We start from the raw sequence: 24,126 nt of genomic DNA on the forward strand, positions 1-24,126 counted from the left end.
ATAATTAATTAAAGCTAAACATCTAGTAACAGAAGAAGCTTGTTCTAGGATTCTGGGTTCATCAAATTAGATTTTCGTTTTTCTGCGTTTGTTATTAAGTCACAATATCGAATATAAAATAAAATCATGCAAAAGAAACAATCTACAGTGATTTAGTGTATTATGTTAACACTCTTTAGTGGCCCAACACAGTTGGTTATTTACGACTGTTTATTTCATAGTACAATTTTCATTCATCATGACAATATCAGATTAGAATTTTTAAAGATAATTAAGTTGGTAATAACAATGTTTGTTGAAGAATTGACATGAACATTTTTCTTTTTTCTGTAACATTGGATGAAATATTTTCAAATTGGGAACAATTTTACTGGAATTATATACAGTGCTCTAAAAAAATGTAATTTTATACTTACCGTTAAAACCAGTGACATTTTATAGTTGATAGCATTCCCTGCTGAAATATAGCAGTCGCGTCTTTGTATCTGATTTGAGAAAATTGTTATCTGAAATTATTAAATAAGTAGTTTAATCTTCGTGGTAGGCTATATGATTCTTAATCTGGAAGAATGAGCTATCCCATACATATCCTGAACCGAATATTATGTTACTTCCGAAAATAAATTATCTCAAAGAAATAAAATTCATCAGCTTTTTAATCAGATTAGAGAAATAATAAATTTAATTGATGATTGAAGACTTGTCAACGTGCTCAACACCTTTGCAATAATAAATTATCTCATAGAAATGAAATTCATCAGATTTTTAATCAAATTAGAGAAATAATAAATTCAATTGATGATTGAAGACTCAACACCTTTGCAATAATAATTAATAAGACATTATTATTGTTTTATGATTTTGATAACCTGAAAAGAGCAAGTTTCATTTGGAACTGGAAAGTATTTCCATAAGGATGATCCATTACACATTTTAATACTTCTCTTAAAAAAAAATATCACTGATTTTCTATGAATTATTCTTCTTGAAATAATAAGAGTAATTCTTATAATAATCTTATTGCACTTTCTAATTGACACTTACCACGGTATCCACTTTTTCAGATAATGTGTTATTGTAGCTGAGTTCCCTCAAATGAACCAGCGTATGTTTGGACTGTAAAAGATTGGAATCAATTGAAAGCAATTGAAGCAAATCAAGAACTTTTAAAGATTGCGGACTTGATTAATCAATTTTCAAAAGCAATAAACTCTGCATTCAATCCCTACTAATTGAAGTTGAATGTTATGTACATTTCTTAATTATTTAAGAAGCATGTATTGAAAAAATATCAATCCATTCCACTGCCTCAACGATAATTGGTCCAATGCACAATTCATTATATTATGATAATCAATTATTGTCAATTTGATCCAACTATAAACTGAATTCGAAGGTTGGTTTTACAAGTAAATCTTTTTGTTTTTATCTAAAACCTCATGTCTTTGATTTATTATTATTCTAAATGTACAATCTTCACCAGATAAATTGTAATTTTTCAATGTACCATACGGTGGACTATAATATCTAGAAACATTTGGAGCTATTTAAAAGACAACTTTTCTATAAATTCGCCTTTTGCAAAAAAAAGATCAGATCATTATCTTTTCTTGTGAACTCATCTCTTTTTGAATTACTGTATAATATGTTACAATGATTACAATACCTTGTATTAAACTGCTTTCATTAAATTGGCATATAAGATTACAATTAAAAAAACTAGACAACAATTGTTGTGTAGGTTAAATGAAAACTTCATTTTACGAACTCAAGCTTGAAAATAGAGGTATTGATATTCTGCTTGAACGACTGTCATTCTTGAAAGATAGGTCTCATGGATCGAGAGGCGTAGAAATAACTTAGTCAGAAACTTCTATTTTCAATATAAAATTATGTTGTCATTAATCCCCACTTAGTAGTTTACTTATAATTATATTTTTCCTGGAAATTGATAACACAGTATTTAATATTACTTAGTATATAAAATGATACTGTTGTGTAGTTATAAAGCCCTAGAACCATACTCTAATTCACCTTCTAAACTCGTATTAATTGAACGTTTGGATTGGAATGGTTGAGAATGTGTAGTTTTTCAAGTTAATTCAGTACAAACGTTCCATTAATTCTAGTAAGTTAATTGTTAGCCATTCCACAATAATTGGGATTTTAAATTTTCAACTTCAAGAAATGTTATCACCTGGAGTTGTTAATCTACCTGCTGATTGTAACAAATTATTTTTATAATAGGATTGATAGTTAATTAGTCAACATGACAATCAATTCAATTATTTGTGGCCTTACCTTTGTAAACAACCTATTGCTGCAATACGACGTGTAAATTATTATCCCAAACGAAATAATAGATGACTCGGCCCAATCGATGACAGCATAGAAAGGAAGATCAGCCTTCTTGAAAGCATGGCTGGGAACGTAGTGCAGGATGATTGTGAAAATTACGAAAAACTTGAACATCAAAGTTTTAGCCAGCATAGCCAGAAGACGAACTCCCATGGCGTGGTTGAACTTCTCAACGAAATCCACCACTCGCCAGTGGAGTTCCATTTGGGTGACGATCGATTCCTCGACTATTTTGTACTTTTTCATGCGGACGAGTCTGTCGTTGATGTTGTGGAAGGAGATTTCAGCGGTGGTTGCCATGAATAGAACAATGTATTGGATAAAGTTTGCTGGGAAGTTGGATACATGCGATATTATCACAGTCTTATATGTATGCGGTAAAAGCAGAATGAAATACACGATTTTGAAGCAATGAGTTGCCGCAACCAGTATCAGAAATGTGATAGGGTTGTACCACAGGTGTTGGTATTTCAGGTTGCTCTCTGAAAGCAGCAGGTGAGATTCATTCAAACAGTATTCGAGTTGTCTATTGCCGAAGAAGCTCAACAGAAGGCAGAGACTTGTAATGGTGGCTGATAGGGAGTTGACTAGAGTTCTGTATTTGGTGTAGTACATTGAGATGGGAATGAGCGGTACCCATCTGTACCCCATGTAGGCGTACCAAAGGCAGGAGCATAGGAAAGGTAATCCAAAAAAGACTCGTATCAGCTTGTGTTTGAAGGGGAAACCTGAAAAAGTATCCTTTTATTAGCACTGTGTAATAAGTTATTAAGATTCGAAACTTACTTCAACAAAGTCAACAAATTTTTCATTATAAAAATATCCATAATTCTCTTGTAATATTTTCACCCTTGTTATTTTTTTGTTCCTACCTTCATAATCTATAGTCTGCTACAAATAGATTATTAAGTCATTAATTAATTACTTCATTCAAAATGTTTACTTCAACAAAGTCAACAAATTTTCAATTATAAAAAATAGCCATAATTCTATTTAATTATGTTCACCTTTTTTCTTCCAAGAAACTCCATATTCGTCAATATTTTTATCAGTCTGAAATTTGAAGGGAAAAATTCCAAATAATGTAGCAGCTCTCAACAGCAAAAGAGCATACTCGTACATAGTCGCACACTGGCAGAAATTTTTACCTTCAAATGGAGTCTAAATTGAGGAAAATTGATGCTTCACTTCCAATTGTTTAGAAGCCACTTTTTATTTGCTGAGCAATCATTTTCTCGCATTACTCGAATGAAAAACGGATTATTTATTTATGATTTTTCCATTGACAACTTATTTGGATGGATGAGTTTTTTGTCATTATTGACCATCCATCCATCATCTAGCCTGCATAATGAATAATCCTACATTTAACTTGAATAATGAAACATCACTCAATATTAAATTTGATTTTATAATTTTGATTATTGCTTCATTGAACTCTCTCCTCACATATTATTTCGATCAATTGAATACTAGAGAGAAACATGAGAGATTGTACTTCCATATTGGTATAAAAATAATTCAGTTGAATTTTTATGATACTTTCAACGCTCTGAATAACAGTATAATAGCTCACTTTTGAGCTAAATGTAGATGAGCAAAAAACCATTCTAAGTTCTGGAAAGGAATAGCTAGGATACAATAATAAACACTTCTCCATTTGGAAAATTTGTTCATTTTATTCTGAACTATTCAAAAATGAATAGAATTTATAATAATCATGATTGTTAAAAAATACAATTTATAATAATATTGTTGTTCACTTAATATAAATTTAATCATCACAGCACTAACTTATAATAATATTGTTAACAGAACATAACTTTATGATAAATCTTATTTGTATTTATGAATTTTAGTTGAACTTGGCGACTTGTTCGCTGCAGAATATTCCACTGCTGATTTTTATGAAGCTGCTCCACTTCTGGAAGAGAAAGTAAAAAATATGAAACAATTGTTTTTATCAAGGAGAGGATTAAAAAAATGCTTATTTGAGAAGTATACTGGAGAGTGAATATGAAAACTTCCATGAAAGTTTGAATAGAGTACCCAAAAGTACAAACCGCATTTATTTTATTTCACTGACTCATAAAGTTATATTGATTCTATGTTAGGCCTATCTGTAAATTGCTCAAACTTGACAATAAAATTAATGAAATATTGAGGTATCTTACAAAGTTTATCTTCATCGCAGGACTTGTATGAAAATGTTTGACTCAATTTCTTGTAGCACTATAATAACGATTTGCAAACAATATTCATCTGGAAAATAGCCTGTAAGACATTTACACACTCTCATTGACTTGCTTTCGAATCTCCATATTTTCAACAATAATTCTATCAGTCAATATTCTACTGATGGGTGGGATTAGTAGGCTATATAAGATAATGCGATGAGTATGAAACAAAACAATTTTCCCATACTTGTTTACATAGAACTTGTTTACTGGTACACCGCATAATATGCTTTCATCAGTTAAATTATTCCAATTAACAAGTTTCATTAATTAATTTGAGTTTAGAACTGAATCTGTAGTTAATAAACTGACTCAAAAATTGTTTTTATATTTTTTAATCTAGTAAATCAAAGAATTCAATAAGATAATATTTCCAAGAAATAATACAAGTTCGTATTAACTGTACTGTATCTTCAACTCTCACAAAAGCAACTAATTTGTCTCTATAGTAAATGAAGACGCATTGACGTTTTATTCTCAACAAATCTTTCGTTATTAGATGTAGTTACTTACTATGCAGACTATGACAAATAACTATTTAGTTTTACCTTATTTTTGTTCAAGCTGAACACCTAGACGACTCAGCAGTCACCTTTCTATAATTCTCAATGGCATCCCTGGCTTCCTTAGCTGTCTTACTGTTCTCCAGTCCTGTTGCGGAATTCTGAAAAGTATTAAATCATGAGAACAATGCACTGAATTGAAGAGTTTTGTTCAATGATTCAAAATAATTTTCATAGTGAGTTCATGATTCATGAACCTTTTATTGTCTCTTTTCTGTTTAGGGCTACTTGTAATAATATAGAAATACAAATAGTGTTTACGAGTTTGTGTTTCTTGAATAGTTCCAAATTTCTTAAATAACTCAATATTATTTGTTAAAAGTGGTAATTGAGTGGGATATTTCCAATTAATTTATCAATTTAAGCCATGTAAATTCAAAATTTATAGTTTTAATGTTTATTTTGGACCAAAATTTTATAAAAATTGTACACGTGAAATTCTAGCCTTATCTTGGACTTTGTCACCTATAAATTTGAAAGGAAAATAGCACAAGGACTACCTTATTATTTTATCTTTCAATGTTATTACATTAGTGTTATTTGCTTTGTAAATAAATAAAATAAAATAAAATCTCAGTATATCTGAGATATGTATTTCTATTCATGAACCTTGCTTACAGCAGTTTAAATAATAACTACACCTCATATATCAAGTGAAACACACACAAAAGAGTTTACAAAACAATTTGTAATTTGCAATGCAATAATTAGTTATCATCAAAAATGAATGAACTGATTGAAGATTATTCAGGATCTTGCAATAGAAATTTCATGATTTTCATGAATCTAATTTTCTATCCCTGAATTACTTATAGCCTACTGTACATTCTAGAAAAACGAAATATTCAAAAATGGAAAACTCTAATATCTGTGTTGCATATCCATACTTTTTCACTATTTAAATAAAACTTGAATTTTAAAAACACTTATGAAGTGAAAATGTACTTACTATTAATAGTGACGATCGTTTCGACCTGATGTGGGTCATCATCAGACTGTATATAAACTTACACTACTCATTATAGTAAGTGTTTTTAGAATTCAAGTCTAATATATCATAAGTTTGAGTTTGTAATCCTGATTTCCAATACTTACAGTGAATAGGACATTGTTCATTCCTGAGTATTCTCCAAACATTTTGAAGATGTGAGGGTTCTTCTTGAAGAATTCGCTAGCAGACAGCAATGCAAACATGGCATCATCTTTGTCGACCTGTTTCATGTCTTTGTTGGCAACAATCTGTAAAGAAGCAAATCAGTTAGTTAATTCGAGAATAAAATGAAAATGTTTTGAATTGCCTGGTTTCAAAAGAGGAGAAACTTTTTCACATCCTTACTAGATTTTGAAATTTTATCTGATGTATATCACAATATACACGCATCTTCGAAATAGAAATTGGTCATTTTTTTGTGTATAAAGTACACTCAAAGATGGATTTTCAATTTTCAAGCTGATTTGACTTATGATGCCTGATTTTGAACCGCCTTGACGAGCCAAGAAGAATGAGCTGTAGTACGAGGAGATCCGATCGTTTTGTGGAGATTTATAAGTGTTTGAAATTTTTCCTTGAGGTTATGCGCGCCTCTCCACTAGGAAATACTGAAATTAAGTGAATCTAATGAAGGATTCTCATAGATCATGATCTTATGAACTTCATTGTGTGGAATCTCAATCCAAGGACAATTGAGTGAGTGATGATGGTTGAAGCTAAAAAGTGCTCCATACTTTTAATTTTATTCGTTTTACCATTCTTAATTTCACCCTTGAAAATAAGTAGAGGTTTCAGTGTGTAATGATATCTCACCATTCTTGTTGGTATTTTTCCCATGCTACATTTGTGGAAATTCGGTAAGTCTGCCAGTGAATTTCTCTTCTCTTCATCACAGAGAATCTCAAACTGTCCTGGCAATGCATCGTCTGTAAAAGAATAATATAATTATTATTATCACCTGTTTTTAAAGGAAATAATAGTATATTTTTTATTGATTGTATTGTCTACCTCAATATAGTCCAACCTCAATAGTATACACAAGTTTCAAGAAAATAATAGTGATCAATAGGCCTAGATTATCACTAACTACCTAACCAGAATTGAATTTCAGACATTAACTTTTAATAACTTTTGTCCCTTGATAGAATAAAGCTGAGTGATCTGGACCTGTAGCGTCAAGTTATGAGGTAACTTCCTATATTGTGTCTTCGCTAAATCGGTGTTTCTGAATTACGGTATGCACACATCCATGGTACTCAGTGGTTTGTTATCAACTGCATTTCTGAACTTCACATTAGGTACTTATCATTATTCTAATCTGTGTGAACATTAGAATCTTAATCTTGTGACATATGTTGAAATTATAAAATAAAACAATAATTATTATATTATAAATTATCTTGAAAAATATCGTACCAGCCATCTTTGCTTCCTCGTAAGTTACAATTGCCATATCTCCTTGTGATGACTCCAAACACTTCATTGGGTTCTCAGATTCTGTAAAGAAGTGGAATTATTAGATACTTTGAAACATTTTTCTGATAAAAAGTAAATATTCTTATGGCTTTTTGTTAGTGGTGAGTTCCTCACGCGAAATAAGTCCCACCTACCCCAAAAATATGATTCAAGCCGTCAATTGGTTTGACGAGTCACGACTGTTATATAAATTATATCAGACGGGACCGTAATTTCAACGTGCCAATCCGAAGGGACACGTGTTGTAATATTCCAATTGTTGTAATATTACACGTTGTAATATTTCATACTGATGTGAGCATTAAAAAAATTCAACCATCCAATAATAATATTATTATGTTAACACGATGTTGTAATGTAATATTTTTATACGGATGTAAGCAATAAAATACATTTTCATTTTATTTATTCTTCTTTTATCAACTTTCGTTGTGTAGAGGGGAAGGCGAATCCAAAGGAAGGATAATGTCGTTAACTTCCAGCTTCGCCGAGTATTTTACGAATTTGGGGCGCTTGGAATAAAATTCATGTAGGTGAGAATTATTATTTCGTATTGCAGTACAGTGGCAAATAATTATACTAAGTATAGATGATAGTAAGTCAACTTACTATCAACTATTCGATTTAATTCCCAATCTCATTACTACAATAAATAGAAAGTGTGAATTACCCATGACTCCAGCTTTGAAGAACTGTGAGAAAATGTTGGGTCGCTGGCAGCTCTTAGCTGTGATGTCCATCTTATCCATAATAACAGCCAATGGGAGGGCATAAGCTGAAACAGTGATCAAAATCAATTTGTGAAATGAATTTTCAAATTTGAAAATTGGAAATAAAACAAATTGCATTTATTGAAATATCAATGAAATCAATACAGTAACTAGAATTGAGAGAACAAAATTGAACAAAACAAATTTGTGAAATGAATATTCAAACTTGAAAGTTTGAAATAAAAAAATTGCATGTAAATTGCATTGTATTGACAATATCAATAAAACTAATACCTTTACTATGATTGATATTTTCTCCGGTTCTCATTGAGTTGAATTGTTAGGGGCTTTGTCATAAATTATTATTAATTCCATATTATGAGAGCTATACTTTGTAGAACGATAACCTTTCCCTCTCATAAAGGAACCCCATTTGAAATGTCGTGCACCGTTGGAGCTATGCTCATTCAATGCGTCATAATATGATCAATCAATTTACTTAGACTGACGATACAGTAGTACATAAGGCTACGTCACAAAATATTTTATAAAATTACAATACATAATGAAATCATAATTTGGTCAAAATACATAATAAAATCAATAATAACAAATCCTTAAAATGAAAATAGACAACAATATCAATCAACAACTTGCTATATTCATATATTTATGAATCTATCACCGTGACTAAGGCCCGGTTGCACAAAAGCCGGTTAAATTTTAGCCTTGATTAATTTCACGAGAATCAATCAGAGAAGGCCTGTTGATAAGACGGCTTCTCCAATTGGTTCTCGTGGAATTAATCACTGTTAAAATTTAACCGGCACTAAGAATAGTATGAAAATAGTGGGCTCTGGTGAAGTATAAAAATGTGGGTTTTTTAATGTACCAACGAATAGCCTCAATTTATTTTTAACTAATCAAATGTTATTCCTTGGCATTCATTGTAAATTGTTTCATGTATTTATTGTAAATTACATCTATGTGTTGATTCATTGTATATACAAAATTATGTATTCAATTCAATAATAATAAATTATGGAAAATGTTATATTTACCGGCTTGTCCAGGCTTGGAGATACATCCCCGTTGAGCAGAGGGCATGAACTTGGCGTTGGATGACTTCTTGACGACGGCAACCATGTACTGGGTGTAGTTGGTGGCTTGACTGTCAGCCGCCATTACGGTCTCGGTCAGTATTGGTTCCAAAGCGTATTCGCTGTAACAAAAAATCCAATGATTTAAGTTATAGCCTGTTTACATTTTAAGAAATTGATTTTTTCATTGATTTTTAGACTCATTTGGTCGCGCTTACAGAACGTAGTGTGACATGCTCCCACTCTCAATCATGTATGATATATTTATTCTATGATATCGCTTGGATGTTTTAATATTGTGGCCGAGTGTGCCATAGACCAGATTTGACCAGATCACATAAGTATAATGGGGCCCTCATATGAGATATACTGAATGATACCATAGAGCATAGACAAATAATGGAGAAATAATTGAAATAATCTTTTCTCTATGATGATCCCCTCACCTCTCAGCCTTCTCCAAGTAGCCAGCATCCATAGAGTAGAAATCAGCCTCCTTGTTGTGAACGGCCTTGAGGCAGTCGTCAACGGTTGTCTTGACGACACAGGCGAAGCTGGGCCTGATGTCGCGTGAGAAGGCGGCGCGCTGCAAGTCCATGCATTTGGCCTTCTCTGCGTCACCCACCACGCACATGCGGGCCTCGCGTTTCGGCTTCATCACGTCGCGTTCGATCACGTCGTAGTATTTAGCTGAAACCCAGGAGAAATTTATTAAATTAATGAATAATTATGGAAAATAACGTTGTAGTAGAGGAAGATGAAGGAGAGGGCATTAAACAACGACTAGGGGCAATTTCTAAAGATGAGAGGCGATGAAATGAAATAGAATATTTTTTCTAAACTTGAAACACGAGAATGCCCCGATATTCCCGAACCGGAAAGGCCCCCTTTACAACCATCTAGCCAAGAGACATTGTAAATAAATAAATAAGAGGCGATTAGGTATGGAATAACTTTTCGTATTTATAACCTAATATTTTTTACAATAATAGAAAATACCCTGTATGAATGCAAATGAGTTTATTGATGGAGATTCCCTTTAAAAGTGCAATATAAGTACTCCAGTAAGTTACGGTAACTCTGTCACAGGAAACATGACATACTTAACAGATGTAAACTTAATATTAATTGAGGTGTTGTTATTTTTTTATGTCGTTTACAAAAATAATTCGAGCAATAATCTATTTAATAAGTATGGTATCATTAAATGGATAGCATCCATCTTTTGAGTCTGAGCTCTATCGAATGACATTTCCCCACTGTTTGAATTGTTATATTTTTAATAATAATAATAATAAGGGATTCGAACCCGCGACCATTTAGCACTAGCAGACTGAAGGGTGCAACGCCTTAGTCAACTCGGCTATCTGGCCGTACTCATTGACTTACATGGAAATATGAGTAGGATTGATTTTGAATAAATATTTATCTTCATTTTGTTAGTTCATCATATTTCTTCGTACATTTCTTTATACAAACGATTTGCAACAGTAGGCCTACTGGGGTACACATAATTTCATCTTGACTTATTCAATGTGTGATTTACACTACCTACCTTTCTCCAAGTACTGCTTTGGTGAGTAAGGGCCCTTGTTGTTGACTGCCAGGGTTTTCTCATTGAGATGCAACACGGTTGAGATCCAATCGGCGTGGTTCGATTCTCCCAGGTCGTTCAGCTTGGTGATGTCTTCTTTCAGCTTTATCAGTTCACTGTTCAAAATAAACCAAAATATTATAGGCTAGATATCTAGATTTCTAAAAAATCATCTTATGAGATTAGCTGATCAGTAGTTAGTTTATGCACTTTGGGAGTAGCCATGTTTTCATGTTTTAATTGTTTAGTTTCATTATTGAACTTACAATAATTACCTTATTGAACTTTAGTTTCATTTATTCAAAATACGCTGGGTAGCGTATGACATCTGAACACAAAAATAATATTCTATTAATTTTACGTATTCTATATTTTTTTCATTTTCATGACAATAAATGCAATATTCAATTAATAAAATGTTCATTTCCTTTCAAATTAGCAATTGATTATAAGGCTGGCGACTAACGGTAGGACATGCATGTCTACCATGCACACACACACACTTACATACACACACATGTTCATCATGCATATTTTGTCATCAGTGAGTGGCTTCTAACATAAAACAAACAACCAATAACAATAAATTAATCACTGGAAAATAACAAATTGTAAAGAAAAATAATTCAACCTCAAACAGATCAGCAAAGATAAAATAAACATCGAATAATCGGATATACAAAATTCCAACCTCAGAAAATGTTGCTCAAAGCCTTTCGCTGTGATAACACAACAATAATTTCAGCAGAAGCTATGTTTTTGTTTGTACTTTTGTTTACTGAGAAATAAAATGTATTATTATTATCTATTACTAGTAGGTAACTCATGCTCCGCAAGGGACTAATTGATAACTAAATTGACAAACTGAAAACTTGACGTAATGGAATCTTGAAGAATTTAAAATAGTCCTATAACCATCCTCGGTGAATTTTAAGAATCTATAAGCAAAATTTCAAGTTAATAAGTCTAGTAGTTCAGACGTGATGATGCGTCAAACATAATTTTCCTATCCCGTACGGTACGGTGCGTGTATTATATGCGTGTATTAAGCCAGTTTCTATTATATTATAGATTATTATGTATGTATTACGTCATGTGTGATTTATGCATGTCCTACCGTTATTGGCCAGTCTTATGTGTTAATTTTCTCTTTCAATCACAATTTCAAAATCTGTAACTCTGACTAATGATAAAATTCGTATTCTTGCCTTTTGGCTCCAGTGATTTCAGTGTTGGCCATGTACCCTTGCCAGGGACGGGCAGCCCAAGTGCAGGGGCTGGGTCCAGTCAGTGGCTTCTTGGATCCATCCGGACACAGGTAGGCGTAGTCCTCTGCCTTCATATCAGTTGTGGTGGCTGGGTTGTTACCATACGACATCTAAAAACAAAAATAATATTTCATTAATTTTACATGAACTTTTGATGGCTAGAAGGCTGACATGATGTAATTGAGGTGATATAATAGTATCTATATAGTAAGAAAGACTGATTGATAAGAACAATATGAAAATTTGTAGTACCCTTTTTTATTTAAAATATTACAACGACTAGTTTCGACCATAACTTAGGTCATTTTCAAGTTGAAATGTCAACTTTTTTTAAGAAAGACTAATAACATCATTTATAACTTCTCATTCAACCAATGCTAAGAGTTCATAGTGAATTTGACTAGAAGTGAAATGATTCTATTGAAGTGAGGTGATCAAATCGAATTGATATATGAATGAAAACACAAATTGAAATTGTCAACCATTTTTATTATAACAATTTAATATTATGACAATTTCAATTTGTCTTTTCATTATGGAAAAGTACCACAACATCACACACAAAACAACTGTAAGGTGATGTATGAATATTGAAGTGACAATAATTTTCATGTTTTGATAAGTTAATATATTGTTCTTCTGTTTTTCTAGACTGATCACACATACTGGAAAGTGGTAAGTTCATTTCCGTATTATGATTCATTTGGTATTTTGCTGAAGTGAATAAATTATTTTATTCATTCAGTCTCATTCAAGTGACATGATGATATTGAAACCAATTAATGGCATAGAAGTGACTAGATGTAAATAAAAATAGAAATCCAAGTACCCTTTTTAAAATTGTTTAGTCACAACATGTTTCGGCTATATTATGTCATTATCATAAGATAATAATTGTCTCATGATAATCATTATCATAAGATAAGATTGGAAGATAACTAAAATTACATTGAATTAATACTACTGCAAGCTTCTTATGTTTGATCACTTGATAATGACATCATAATAGCCGAAACATGTTATGACTAAACAATTTTAAAAAGGGTACTTGGATTTCTATGTTTATTTATATTCAAGGGTAGCCCTAAAGAAAAAAAGACAAGTGACTAGATATAAGTGGAATGCTTTGAAAATATCAATTCATACTCACTCCGAAAACTTTCTTGACAAAGTATGTCTTGGTCCAGGCTATCTGTCCGTCTCCCTTGGTCAGGCAGTGCAGAGCTCCCTCATAGCCTGAGTTCACATCGGGGTAGTCGCATTTCGCAGGGGATTCACAAAGGGCACAAAGGTTCGAGTACTTGCTCTCTGAAAAAATATTCAAAACTATTAGAATTCTTTAATAAAAGTAAAGTGCTGTAAAAATAGTATGTCTACTTTTGGGTAATAAAAACATCACAAAATAGATTCATCAGAGAAGAATAATAGGAAGATGTGATATAATTGAAGAAGTTTTAGATGGATAACAGAGGCCCAATCAAGGCGGCCCTGATGAAATTAACGCACTAAAATGCAGGTTTTATTAGAAAAAACATAGGCACTCAGGCCTGACACACAGGCACTCAACGAACTAAATTCAGGATTTGATAGACGAACGCAGGTACTCAAGATACTTTACAACGAATTACCACAGTAGGCATATACTACAAATAAGTCCAGAATCAAAGTTTTGAAAGGGTAGTATTAGAAGAAGAGAACAAAGCACTATCAGGATGAACAAAAAATATTAGACCATCAAAAAGACAACGATGAAAGGGCCTTTTTCATAGTGAAATTCCTTTGAAAGGTGATTCAATGTTTATATGAACGTACAAAATAATTATTCTATAATTATTAGTATTTCAATCGAGGAATTAACTTTGAGAGCATTTTTATGTTGGTGATTTGTCGTACTAGGTTGTAGCTATTATATGAGCAGATTTTACCATTCTAAAATGATTACACAGCCCTTATTTTTGTGATATTACATTGGTTGAAGGTGTAAAATTATTTCTGAGGAGCCACTATGGTCAGATAATGCTCATTTATGGTTACATTGATTGAAATATTATTTCTGAGGAACCACTATGGTCAGATAATGCTCATTTATGGTTACATTGATTGAAATATTATTTCTGAGGAACCACTATGGTCAGATAATGCTCATTTATGGTTACATTGATTGAAATATTATTTCTGAGGAACCACTATGGTCAGATAATGCTCATTTATGGTTATACATTCATTGAAATATTATTTCTGAGGAACCACTTTGGTTAGATGATGTTCATTAATTTTGCACAAACGCTACAATACACATGAATGATTCTAGACACAAAACTTTATAAAATTGAATGCATTCCTTTAAAAATATGTAGGTACATAATTTGAATACTTACTGAGACGCTGGTTGGTTTCCTCATCAGGTGACCACTTTCCGACAATGCAAGCCTTGCTGAAGAAATTCGACAGAGCCTTCAATTCGTTCTCACGTGGGGAGACGCTGGTGTCGTCCATAGCTCCCAAGAGTCCCATCTTTGATAGCTGCAAAATATCAATTAAAAATTAAAATCTTATAACTCTTAAAAAACGTATTGGGTTTACTTCTTTGACTTTCAAGTGAAATATTTGAAGAGTTGAGAGTAAGGTTCATTTAATTGAAATCTGGATGAAGGCTCGGATTTAGTTTGGCTTATTATTTTCAAAAGTACTCATTATTTTCATTCAATAAGAAGTCTTCTTATTCAATGTACCATATCGGAAGGATAAATTAATAACTTTGTTGTGTAAATAAAAATATAAATGTCAGTACACGTTGTGGCAAAATAATTTAAAAGGGTACTGAGATTTATATTTTTATTTATATTGAAAGTAGCCCTGATGAAAAAAAGACAACTTTGTTGTAGTTTAGACAATGTGTATCTTTGTAAATGTTTAAAAAAACACTTACTTTTCGTGATGAGATGAGGTAGGGTCTATGCATTTCACTCTTGAGGAGGAGCATCATCAGACTGAATTAATGATGAGTGAAATATGAGAAATATAATAATTGTTGTAGAAAAATGCCTGATTGTAAGCTTTATCATATCAAAGTGAACAAAAATGAGCTTCAGCAACAATGATATGATAAACTGTAGTAAATAACTTCTCATCAATCTACTTCTTAAATAAGAAGCCTGAATTATTATTAATCTTATTCAATAAGAAGTCTTCTTATCCAATGTACCAGATCTGGAGATTCTAGATCTCTTTGTTCAGGATGATTCCCACATGATCCAGGCTCCATTTATAATGGAGAGAATCCTTGATAATCAGAAAATAATCTATTCTTAAAACTTTCATACACACTGCGAATGTTTTACATTTACGCATTTCATTCATACACATTTTGTGAATTTTGATCATTTACATTCATAAATTAAATATTCATGATCCATTCATACAGATTTTTAATTCTTGTAAAATTGATGATGATTCATTCCCATTTATACAAATTCTGAAATGTTTTGAAAATTACCTTGGTGATGGGGATTTTGTAACCGACATTGCGACCGACTCCGGTGTGACAAGATCTCAGACCGCGTAGCTGCTCCAAATTGCTGATTTCCAAGTCCTTGTGCACAACTGCCACCGCCTCGTAACGGAATTCCACTGTAAAAATGGCGAAAATACACAATTGAAATCGGAATAGAATACAAAATAAACTATTAAAATCGGAGCTATATGCAAAATCTAATGTTAAAATCAGAATGTTGAAGATGTTTATCCTTACACTGGTTGAAACAATCTTGAAACTATTCTTGCAAATAAATCTGTTAAATATAGGCCTATCTTTAAAGGTGAATTAATGTATTTTTACAAAAATTTAAAATTCATATAATATATTAAACGAGAATCCAAATTAAATGCTGTAAATCACCCCGAAGACTTCTGCTACTGCAAATATTGACAACAGGGTAAACAGCCATATGGAAATTTAATAAAATATTTAAATGCGATATCTCAGTCATTTCCATCTTCCATTTAAAAATTTATTTTAAAAAGTGGAAGAATATACGGTATGCTATTATTTGCTGTTTGAACGAAGTTGATTCCAGGTTTCAAATGATATCCAAAATATATAAATTTGAGAAAAAATTGTATGTATTATGTAGGAAATTAATAATTACTATGCAAATCTAAAAAAATATCATATTCAAATTTAAAGTTGAAAATCATACTATTGATATATTATCATTATATATTGGTCCTGAATACATATTGCAAATATCCAAAATTAATTTATTGGCAAGTATGATAAATTGATACCTACATCAGAATATTGTGAAACTGTTTGAAAAAATGCTATTCTTTGTTAATTTTATCAGTGTCATTGTTCTCGTAGTATTGAAATATGTTTCATTATACAACATCTGTGTTTCACCTATCATTTGACTTAAGGTTTTAAAATATCAATTAGTGATAGAAACCTTTATGCTTGAGAATAATTTTTTGTCAGTTTAGTATTTATTTTGAATTCCATTGAGTTATTTGATATGATATAGATAGGCCTATCTCAGATTCGAATGCAGAGTATATAATTATTCTACTTGAATAATGCAGTTCTCCCAACTCACATTCTTGTTCTTCCTTGGTACGAATCTCCTTGAATATGCTCAAGTATTGATCTCCTAGGTTGGCAGCAATGAACATGTCCTCGGGGTCGACTGCACCCCAGTCTGCCTTGTGGTTCTCAATCTTCTCTAAGCATTCCAATCTATGTAGAACAATAGAAACATCAAGAGAATTTCCAAAAATTGGGATGTTAGCAAGAAATAAGATGACTCGTCTGCAAGGATTAGTTAATGCTAATAATTCATTAATAGGAGCTGGTTAAGTTTTTTATGTTTTAATTAATATGAACGTTAATTTACAATAAATTCGTGATATTTCTAGGCAACATTCCAGAATTTCATTAGGGTTGGTTAAACGTGATTGTAGTATAGTTTAGTTTATAGTCGAGTGAAAGAAGTCAAAGTGCATCAGAAAATAAGAAATATGAACAGAGCACGATGAGTTTCCTTGACAAAGGCCAAGGAAAATTGGGCCAACTTGAAACCTGTTCAACTGTTATTTCTCTTGTTTTGAATGTCAACTTGCGTTTGAATTATTGTTATTCAGATACCTTGATTTGATGGGTATCTAATCAATCATGGCTCCATCAGTCACAAGGACCAATAGATTTCAGATACCATTATTTATATATAAAAAATATAAAGCATAATTTAATATTTTTTCAATTATCATTTTAATCAACAAAAGTATTATTTCAAAATGTTATGTTTAATTTTGTACAATTATTTACCTGTCTCTAGCCATGACACACTCCATATGAACGCCAACAGTAGCTCCCTGCTCCACCATCTTCAGACATCCTTTGTAGGCGGTGTCAGGCACACAGAGACGAGCTGAAAATAGAAATTTCATTTAATAAATTGCATCAAATAATTAAACAACTTTTGGATATGACACCTAATAGAATTAATCCATCAGTGACTTTAGGATATGAAACCTAATGGAATTAATCCATCAGTACTTGAAAATGATGAAATATTAGAATGGTAAAATATATGAATTCTCATTGAAATTTAATCATATCATTCCCTGGTGAAATCAAAGTAATTGAAGAGATGAATTTTTTTAATTCCAAATTTTTCTCGGCTCACAGGCAACTAGCTTCAATGTATCATTGCAATCTATTATGTGATGTATATCATATAGAGTAGGACAGAATGTTTGTCATCTAAGATGTTATTATATTGATGGAGTGAAGATTTTTAGATAAAATTGATAACTAAAAAATTTCAATTATAATGTTATTTCCAACTTTAGCGTTGTCATCACCTATTTTATTTCAATCTATCATATTGTGAGACTGCAAACTGAAATTAGTATTAACTGGGCTCTTTGTATCCACTTGAATGTGAATTTGAAAATTCACATTACATTTTGAACGCAGGCCTTAAATCCATGTAAATTAATCAGCTTGAGAAAGTTGACTTATGTTGAAATTTTTTGCCAATAAAAATAAATATTATGAAAGTTGAACTTTAATGAGATAATTGGCGTTATTACTTCTAAGGAAATATCAATATTACATAACAGGCCTGATTATTCACCAGCATGATTTGATTCAATAAACATTAGCTGTCGTAATCGTTGAGGGTTGTTTTTCCTCAATTTTTCTAATTGTCAGGTTAATAAGGTTGTTGAAATTTCTCTCAGTAACTTGAGGCTGTGTAAGGTAACGACTTGGAAAGATCGGCAAAGTATCAATTTTCAGGAGAGATGATTACAAATAATTATGTTTGAATGTTGCATCTTTGAAACATGAGAGTCATCAAGTTTGCTAAGAGCAGATAATTATCGATAATATTCAATCGATGTGCTAAAACTTGATTTTGATTTGAAGTGGTTCACATTTTTATAAAAATGAACCGAAGTATGTGGCATGAAGTTGTTGGTACTACATTATTAAATTTCAACTCAGTAAATAATTGCCATTATTGGAAGCAGAATCCGGCTTTGAAAAAATGATAATATACCCTTATAATATACTTTTTATCGATTTCCTCTCAGTATTTATATTTTATATTTGTGCCTTTGTTGATTTTTATTGTTCACTCAAAGCTCTCATCTTTTTCAACTGTTTGTCAATAATGTAATGCAGTAACCAATTTTAAAATTCACAAAATCATACATATATAGTATGCAATTACATTTTTAATACCTAATTATTATTAAACAAGATCCAAATTAAATTCTGTAAATCATCCCGAAGACTTCTGGGTTGAAGGGAAATTCAAATTAAATGCTGTAAATCACCCCGAAGACAACAGGGTTAACAGCTAAAGGGAAATTCGATGAGAGCTACTATTCAAAAATTATTTGCCAGCCCGGGAATCGAACACGGTACCTCCTAATTTTCTCCTAATATTCATCAAAATTAACATTTGATTAAATGCAATATTCCTCATTTAATTTCCATACATTTTTAAATTGAATCTCTCAAATCACATTAGATTTACCAACAGTGAAAAAGGAGCTTTGGATAATGCATCTGCACTATCAAATACAAGTCGGAAAGTAAAAAATCCAAGCAAAGGAAAATCGTAAAAGTTGAATTCCTTCCGGCAAGGAAGGAGAAAAGAAAAAAGAAAGACACAACCCCGAAAGCGGGTCCAAGTAGAGCGGCGAACAAGAAAGAAAAGAATTATAGTTGCAAGAGGAAACAGAGAAGGAAGTCGAACTCTTGCAGTAATGAGTTTATGATTTATGGGAGCACTCTGACACCCACTGTAGTTCACCTTGTTTCACCTCTTGCACTCGCAGGTCGATGACTCTCATTGGTCAAGGTTGAAAGGACTCTCGCAAATCAGCTGAATATCATTATTCTGATTGGATGCAAAAGGCAACTCTGTAGAGATGTATTATTTATCATAGGCTCTCGAAAATTTACCTGTCCAACATTTCATTCTGTGATTGTGGGGGCGTGCCTTCTAGCATCATCATCATTAAGGTGACGAGTGGTGATTATTTATCATCAAACTAATTTGACGCGTGATTCTTCGAATTCTTGCATCTCTTCACACCTTCTATTTATTCATTCATTTTTATATTCTTTCGACTCCGACTCTTAAGACTCAGTTTGAAATTGTTCAGTTCTCTAGCTTTATTTATTTTTCTGCCCATGTACACACTCCACTCCTAGCTCTTGAAATTCTCCTTTCATCAATGTATCTCACTTCTTCTCCCTTTCTCTCTCTCTCTCTTTCTTTCTTTTTTCTCTCCTGTATAAATTTGTTTGTTATTTGCATTCTCTTTCTCTTTCTTTTTTCTCTCCTGTATAAATTTGATCGGTAATTTGTATTCATTTTGTGTGTAATGTGTAGGGTTTTGTGGGAGAAAATATATCTAGGATTCAACTCCTTCCTTGATAGAAGCAAATGGTCGATAAGCAATTGATCTCTGATCTCTCTTTCTCCCACACACTCTCACTCTCTCTGACTCTCTCTCTCTCTCTCCAAATTTGAAGAGAGAATGGTCAATCAATTGCTCACGTTTTCTCTCTCTCCTCTATCTTTCTCTCTTCAAATTTTCATCTTCTCTTTTATATTTATATCATTCATCATTCGTTCTTCATCTATTAGAAAGACCTTGAAATCTCCTCTCTCATTATTTTTTCTGGCTCTCTTTCTGTGAGTTTTCATATATTCTTTCTCTATTCATATACCTTTCTCATTCATTCGGAGAACGGTCTCGGATTTCTTGGAATTGTATTAGTCATTTTTCTCTCTCCACTTCACAAACTACTTGACTTGTTTACATTTGAATTTGTAGTACGGTACTGTGACTATCAACCGAAAAAAGAGTAGGCTATGAATTTGTAGTGACGAGCGACCATTGACTATTTGCGTCGAGTGTTTACTTCCTTTTTTCAAATTTTTACTCTTGTTCTTACTTCCTCCATTTTCGCCTCTTTTATTATATATTTATTTATTTATCCATTCAATGATATACAAAACACAATTCATTAAAATGATTGGGGAAGGACCAACAGGCTCAGCCCAAAACTGTTTCTTCCCCGAATTTTGATTCATACACTGAGTCCAAAATATACATCATGAACTTCCATAAAATATTTGAGTAAAACAGGGAACTGCATTGATTATACTATAACATTTGTGAACATTGTACATAACTGTATAAGAGCATTTCATTACACCACAGTCATAAATCTTAATGTGAGTTCATTACTTCAGCAGTTTTATTTATGTTGTCTTAACTCCTTAGTAATGTATTATTGATTGTCTAGTCTTAGTGAATACTTCAAAACTACTTAATGGGCTTCCTATTGCATTTCAGTCATCTTTAAACAATGTTTATACAATTTTTATAAATGTTTGTACCTTATTAATGTTTCAACTTCCAATAATTTAAATGTTCTTTGAACGTTCTTTAAACGTTCCTTATTGATTGTATTCAATCAACATGTATTCAATCAGCGAATTAATAAAATATATTAGTGATAAATTACTTGAATATTACGGCACCAATATATTCAGCAATTCATCAGCAATTTCTCTTTCTTGAAACAATTCCCAATTGATTAATTTAACAATAAATTGCAACTATGAAAATAATTTAATCATCCAGCAAAAATAACTAGGTCAATTAAATTGTAATCATAATAGGTAATATGACTTTTTCTACTCAATAATAACCTGAATGGATTTTGTTGAAGAAATAGATGTTTTTTTAAGTTTTTATTTCAGTAAATTGTCAGAGATTGGCTAATGAATCCGATGAAATTTTCTTTGCAACTAACTGAAGAAGAGAAGCAAGCTAGGAAGAACCCTAGTGGTATCCTAACTAGCAGTTAATTACTTTGACAACTAGTAGCATGTAACCAACAGTAGATTACTTTTATTCAAATACAGTACAGTACCTGATTGAAAATTATTGTAACACGCACAGAATTTCAATTCAATTATAATTTGTCTCATCATTCCTTAGTTGGTTATTTAATAGTTCTAGACTAGATTATTCATTGAATTTATCAATATTCCAATGAATTTTGTATAAGCTAATTGGATGAAAAAAGGAATACATATTATTATTTGAAATCGATTATAACAAAATCTTTACATGGAACCATGAGAGGTTTGACAAGTAGAGAAAGAATTGAAATTAATTTGAATTTCAATCATAAAACCTTTAGAATTTGAAGCAATGTTTTTTTAAAATACATTTTTTTTTAATCTTCATCAATTTTCACATATTTTAAGTATATTAAAGAATTGTTCTACTAATTTTTTTTACAAACAGAATACAGAATAATTAATAGTTTTCCTTTGATAAAACAAAATATTTCTTGAAAAAGTAGCCTACAAATTGAGTGAAGTTGTAGGGAAGAGAGATTAATCGGTTTGTTTTTCAACCATATTTGCCCAAATACTATAATAATAATTATTAGGGATGTAATAGACCCCAAAAGACCTATAACATTATAAACTCATAAAATATGAACAGTATGAAGAATATGAATATCGAGTAAAAGCAAGCACCAAAAATGACATCTATTGGCTAATATAATCTACAGTTACTTTATCTCTGATATAGTAACTGTAATAATATTCTAGTTTTTTTTTTATAAAATCTAGTTCTGGTAGTTACTCACTAGGTGTTCCAGGTTTCCTTTCTGGATCGCCATCATGATGATGCGGTCTAGGAATAGCTGTCACACAGGCAGCCACCAGCAGAACAGCTACAGACTGCATCAGCAACCTTTTAGCCGACAATCCCATTTCGGCAAAATTTGAAGTTCGACTGGAGAAGCTACCTGGTTGAAATCTTCTCTGCGAATGCAACATCAACAATGCGCTGAGTTCGGTGAGATTCCTATTTATAAGCATGATAGTAGATGAGGTGAAGTGGAGAGGAAGCTCACAGTTGGAGGGGATTCAAGGGATTTACAGTGGAGTTTTTTATCTTTTCTGCTTCTCTTTAAATCTTTGTTTTCTCTGTTTTATCATCTGTTCCTTCTTCTCTCATCTTTTAACCTTAGAGCTATTATCTCTATTTTATCTGTTCCTCTGTTGTTCTCTTCTTGTAATCTTTCTGGTAATGCACCATCCATCAAATATATGTTGCTGTTTTCCTCATATTATCTCAAATTATCCGACCTTGCAATGATTGACTTGGATGAACCGTACAACCCTTCCAACTGTGGACTATGGATCACATTGTTTTCAGGGGATAATTTATGTTCTGCCGTGTGCGAAAGCGATTAAAGTTTTAAAAAGAGCACAAGATTACTGTCTGTGTCGTTTCCATTGAATACACAGTTTACAAACAAATATAATTTGATTGTATGGTATCATCTTAGATATATTACATATCTAAGAAGATTGAACATTTTTCTATTTTAGGTTTTATTTCAACAGAAATAAAAGTGTGAATATTCTTTGAAAAAACATTTAGAGGATTTTTAATATCTAATTTAAAATAAGATAATGATATTAATTCATTCATTTCTTTTATTTTTTGTTGAATTCGTAGTTTATTCAACAGATATAAAAAAATTGTAAACATAGAAAATAACAGTTTTTCTAGTAATATTTCCTTGAAAATATCATTGCTATTATCTACAAAGAATAATCTATTCTACTGGTGACACCCAATCTTTCTTTAGCAGGAATTTGTATTTCCTGTTCAAATCAACTTTGCCAAATGTTTTTTATGTAATGTATATTCAAAAAAATAGTAATACATTTGTGTTTTTTTTTTCATTTTTTATCGTGAGAAAATTACACAATTCTCTGTTATTCACAAAAACTGATAAATACAATAAATTGAGAATTTGACCTGCAGAGTTCAATTGCATATCAAAAATATTCAGAAATGATTGTTTGGGTCAACTAGACTATGCAATTAAGGAAAAAGCTATTGTATTAACTGATTACCTTATCATACCTTAGCATACACCAAATGTGTGAAAATTACTACCGTATCAATTATCATCTATCTCCATTATTAATTGACTGTCTTTTATATTAAAATATAATATAGTGGGGTGATGCAATTTTCCCACCACCTTTAATGCATGGTGTATTCAATATTCAACCTTATTCTTGTGTTATGATAATTTATAATTTTCATTTCAAAATTATGAATATTCCTGTCTGTTGTGGACGAACAAATTTATTCCACATCAAATACGGTATTTAAGAAATCTTCGAATGTTCCTTTCCAAAACCAGTATAGACATACTCACATACTGTGTCAAAAATTGTTATAGTTGTCAATGAC

General features: G+C 31.6%; 2 protein-coding genes across 3 annotated transcripts; both read right to left on the reverse strand.

Annotated features, from left to right (window-relative positions):
* Nucleotides 1-46: 46 nt before the first annotated feature.
* On the reverse strand, nt 47-3,091 carry LOC120350891. 2 transcript variants are annotated; one of them, XM_039426085.1, is made up of 3 exons: nt 2,302-3,091; nt 1,045-1,116; nt 47-506 (listed from the first exon to the last, which is right to left on the reverse strand). In XM_039426085.1, exons 1-3 carry the CDS (start codon nt 3,007-3,009, stop codon nt 351-353), a joined length of 936 nt encoding a protein of 311 aa, XP_039282019.1. In that variant the 5' UTR covers nt 3,010-3,091; the 3' UTR covers nt 47-350. The 2 variants fall into 2 exon arrangements, with proteins under 2 accessions (XP_039282019.1, XP_039282020.1); XM_039426086.1 differs by lacking the exon at nt 47-506 and having other exon boundaries at nt 570-1,116.
* Nucleotides 3,092-4,197: 1,106 nt separating this feature from the next.
* LOC111050388 (transferrin) lies at nt 4,198-23,153 on the reverse strand. The gene is made up of 16 exons (XM_022336705.2): nt 22,496-23,153; nt 17,621-17,723; nt 16,893-17,032; nt 15,794-15,927; nt 14,676-14,820; nt 13,448-13,605; nt 12,238-12,407; nt 10,991-11,145; nt 9,882-10,125; nt 9,397-9,557; nt 8,296-8,400; nt 7,566-7,646; nt 6,963-7,075; nt 6,254-6,397; nt 5,144-5,259; nt 4,198-4,282 (listed from the first exon to the last, which is right to left on the reverse strand). The coding sequence occupies exons 1-15, from the start codon at nt 22,728-22,730 to the stop codon at nt 5,155-5,157; spliced, it is 2,193 nt and encodes a 730-aa protein (XP_022192397.2). The 5' UTR covers nt 22,731-23,153; the 3' UTR covers nt 4,198-4,282; nt 5,144-5,154.
* Between the last annotated feature and the right edge of the window lie 973 nt (nt 23,154-24,126).

Source organism: Nilaparvata lugens, chromosome 4 (genome assembly GCF_014356525.2).
Source record: "Nilaparvata lugens isolate BPH chromosome 4, ASM1435652v1, whole genome shotgun sequence".
Lineage (NCBI taxonomy): Eukaryota > Metazoa > Arthropoda > Insecta > Hemiptera > Delphacidae > Nilaparvata > Nilaparvata lugens.

Coding starts and splice junctions, on each gene's coding strand:
- LOC120350891 (XM_039426085.1), bottom strand. CDS start 3,009: ATGGGGTACAGATGGGTACCGCTCATTCCCATCTCAATGTACTACACC. Junction 1,117..2,301: donor GCAATAGGTTGTTTACAAAG/GTAAGGCCACAA, acceptor AATCTTTTACAG/TCCAAACATACGCTGGTTCA. Junction 507..1,044: donor CTGAAAAAGTGGATACCGTG/GTAAGTGTCAAT, acceptor TAATAATTTCAG/ATAACAATTTTCTCAAATCA.
- LOC111050388 (XM_022336705.2), bottom strand. CDS start 22,730: ATGCTTATAAATAGGAATCTCACCGAACTCAGCGCATTGTTGATGTTG. Junction 17,724..22,495: donor AAGGAAACCTGGAACACCTA/GTGAGTAACTAC, acceptor TTCTATTTTCAG/CTCGTCTCTGTGTGCCTGAC. Junction 11,146..12,237: donor GAAATCACTGGAGCCAAAAG/GCAAGAATACGA, acceptor TATTTTGAACAG/TGAACTGATAAAGCTGAAAG.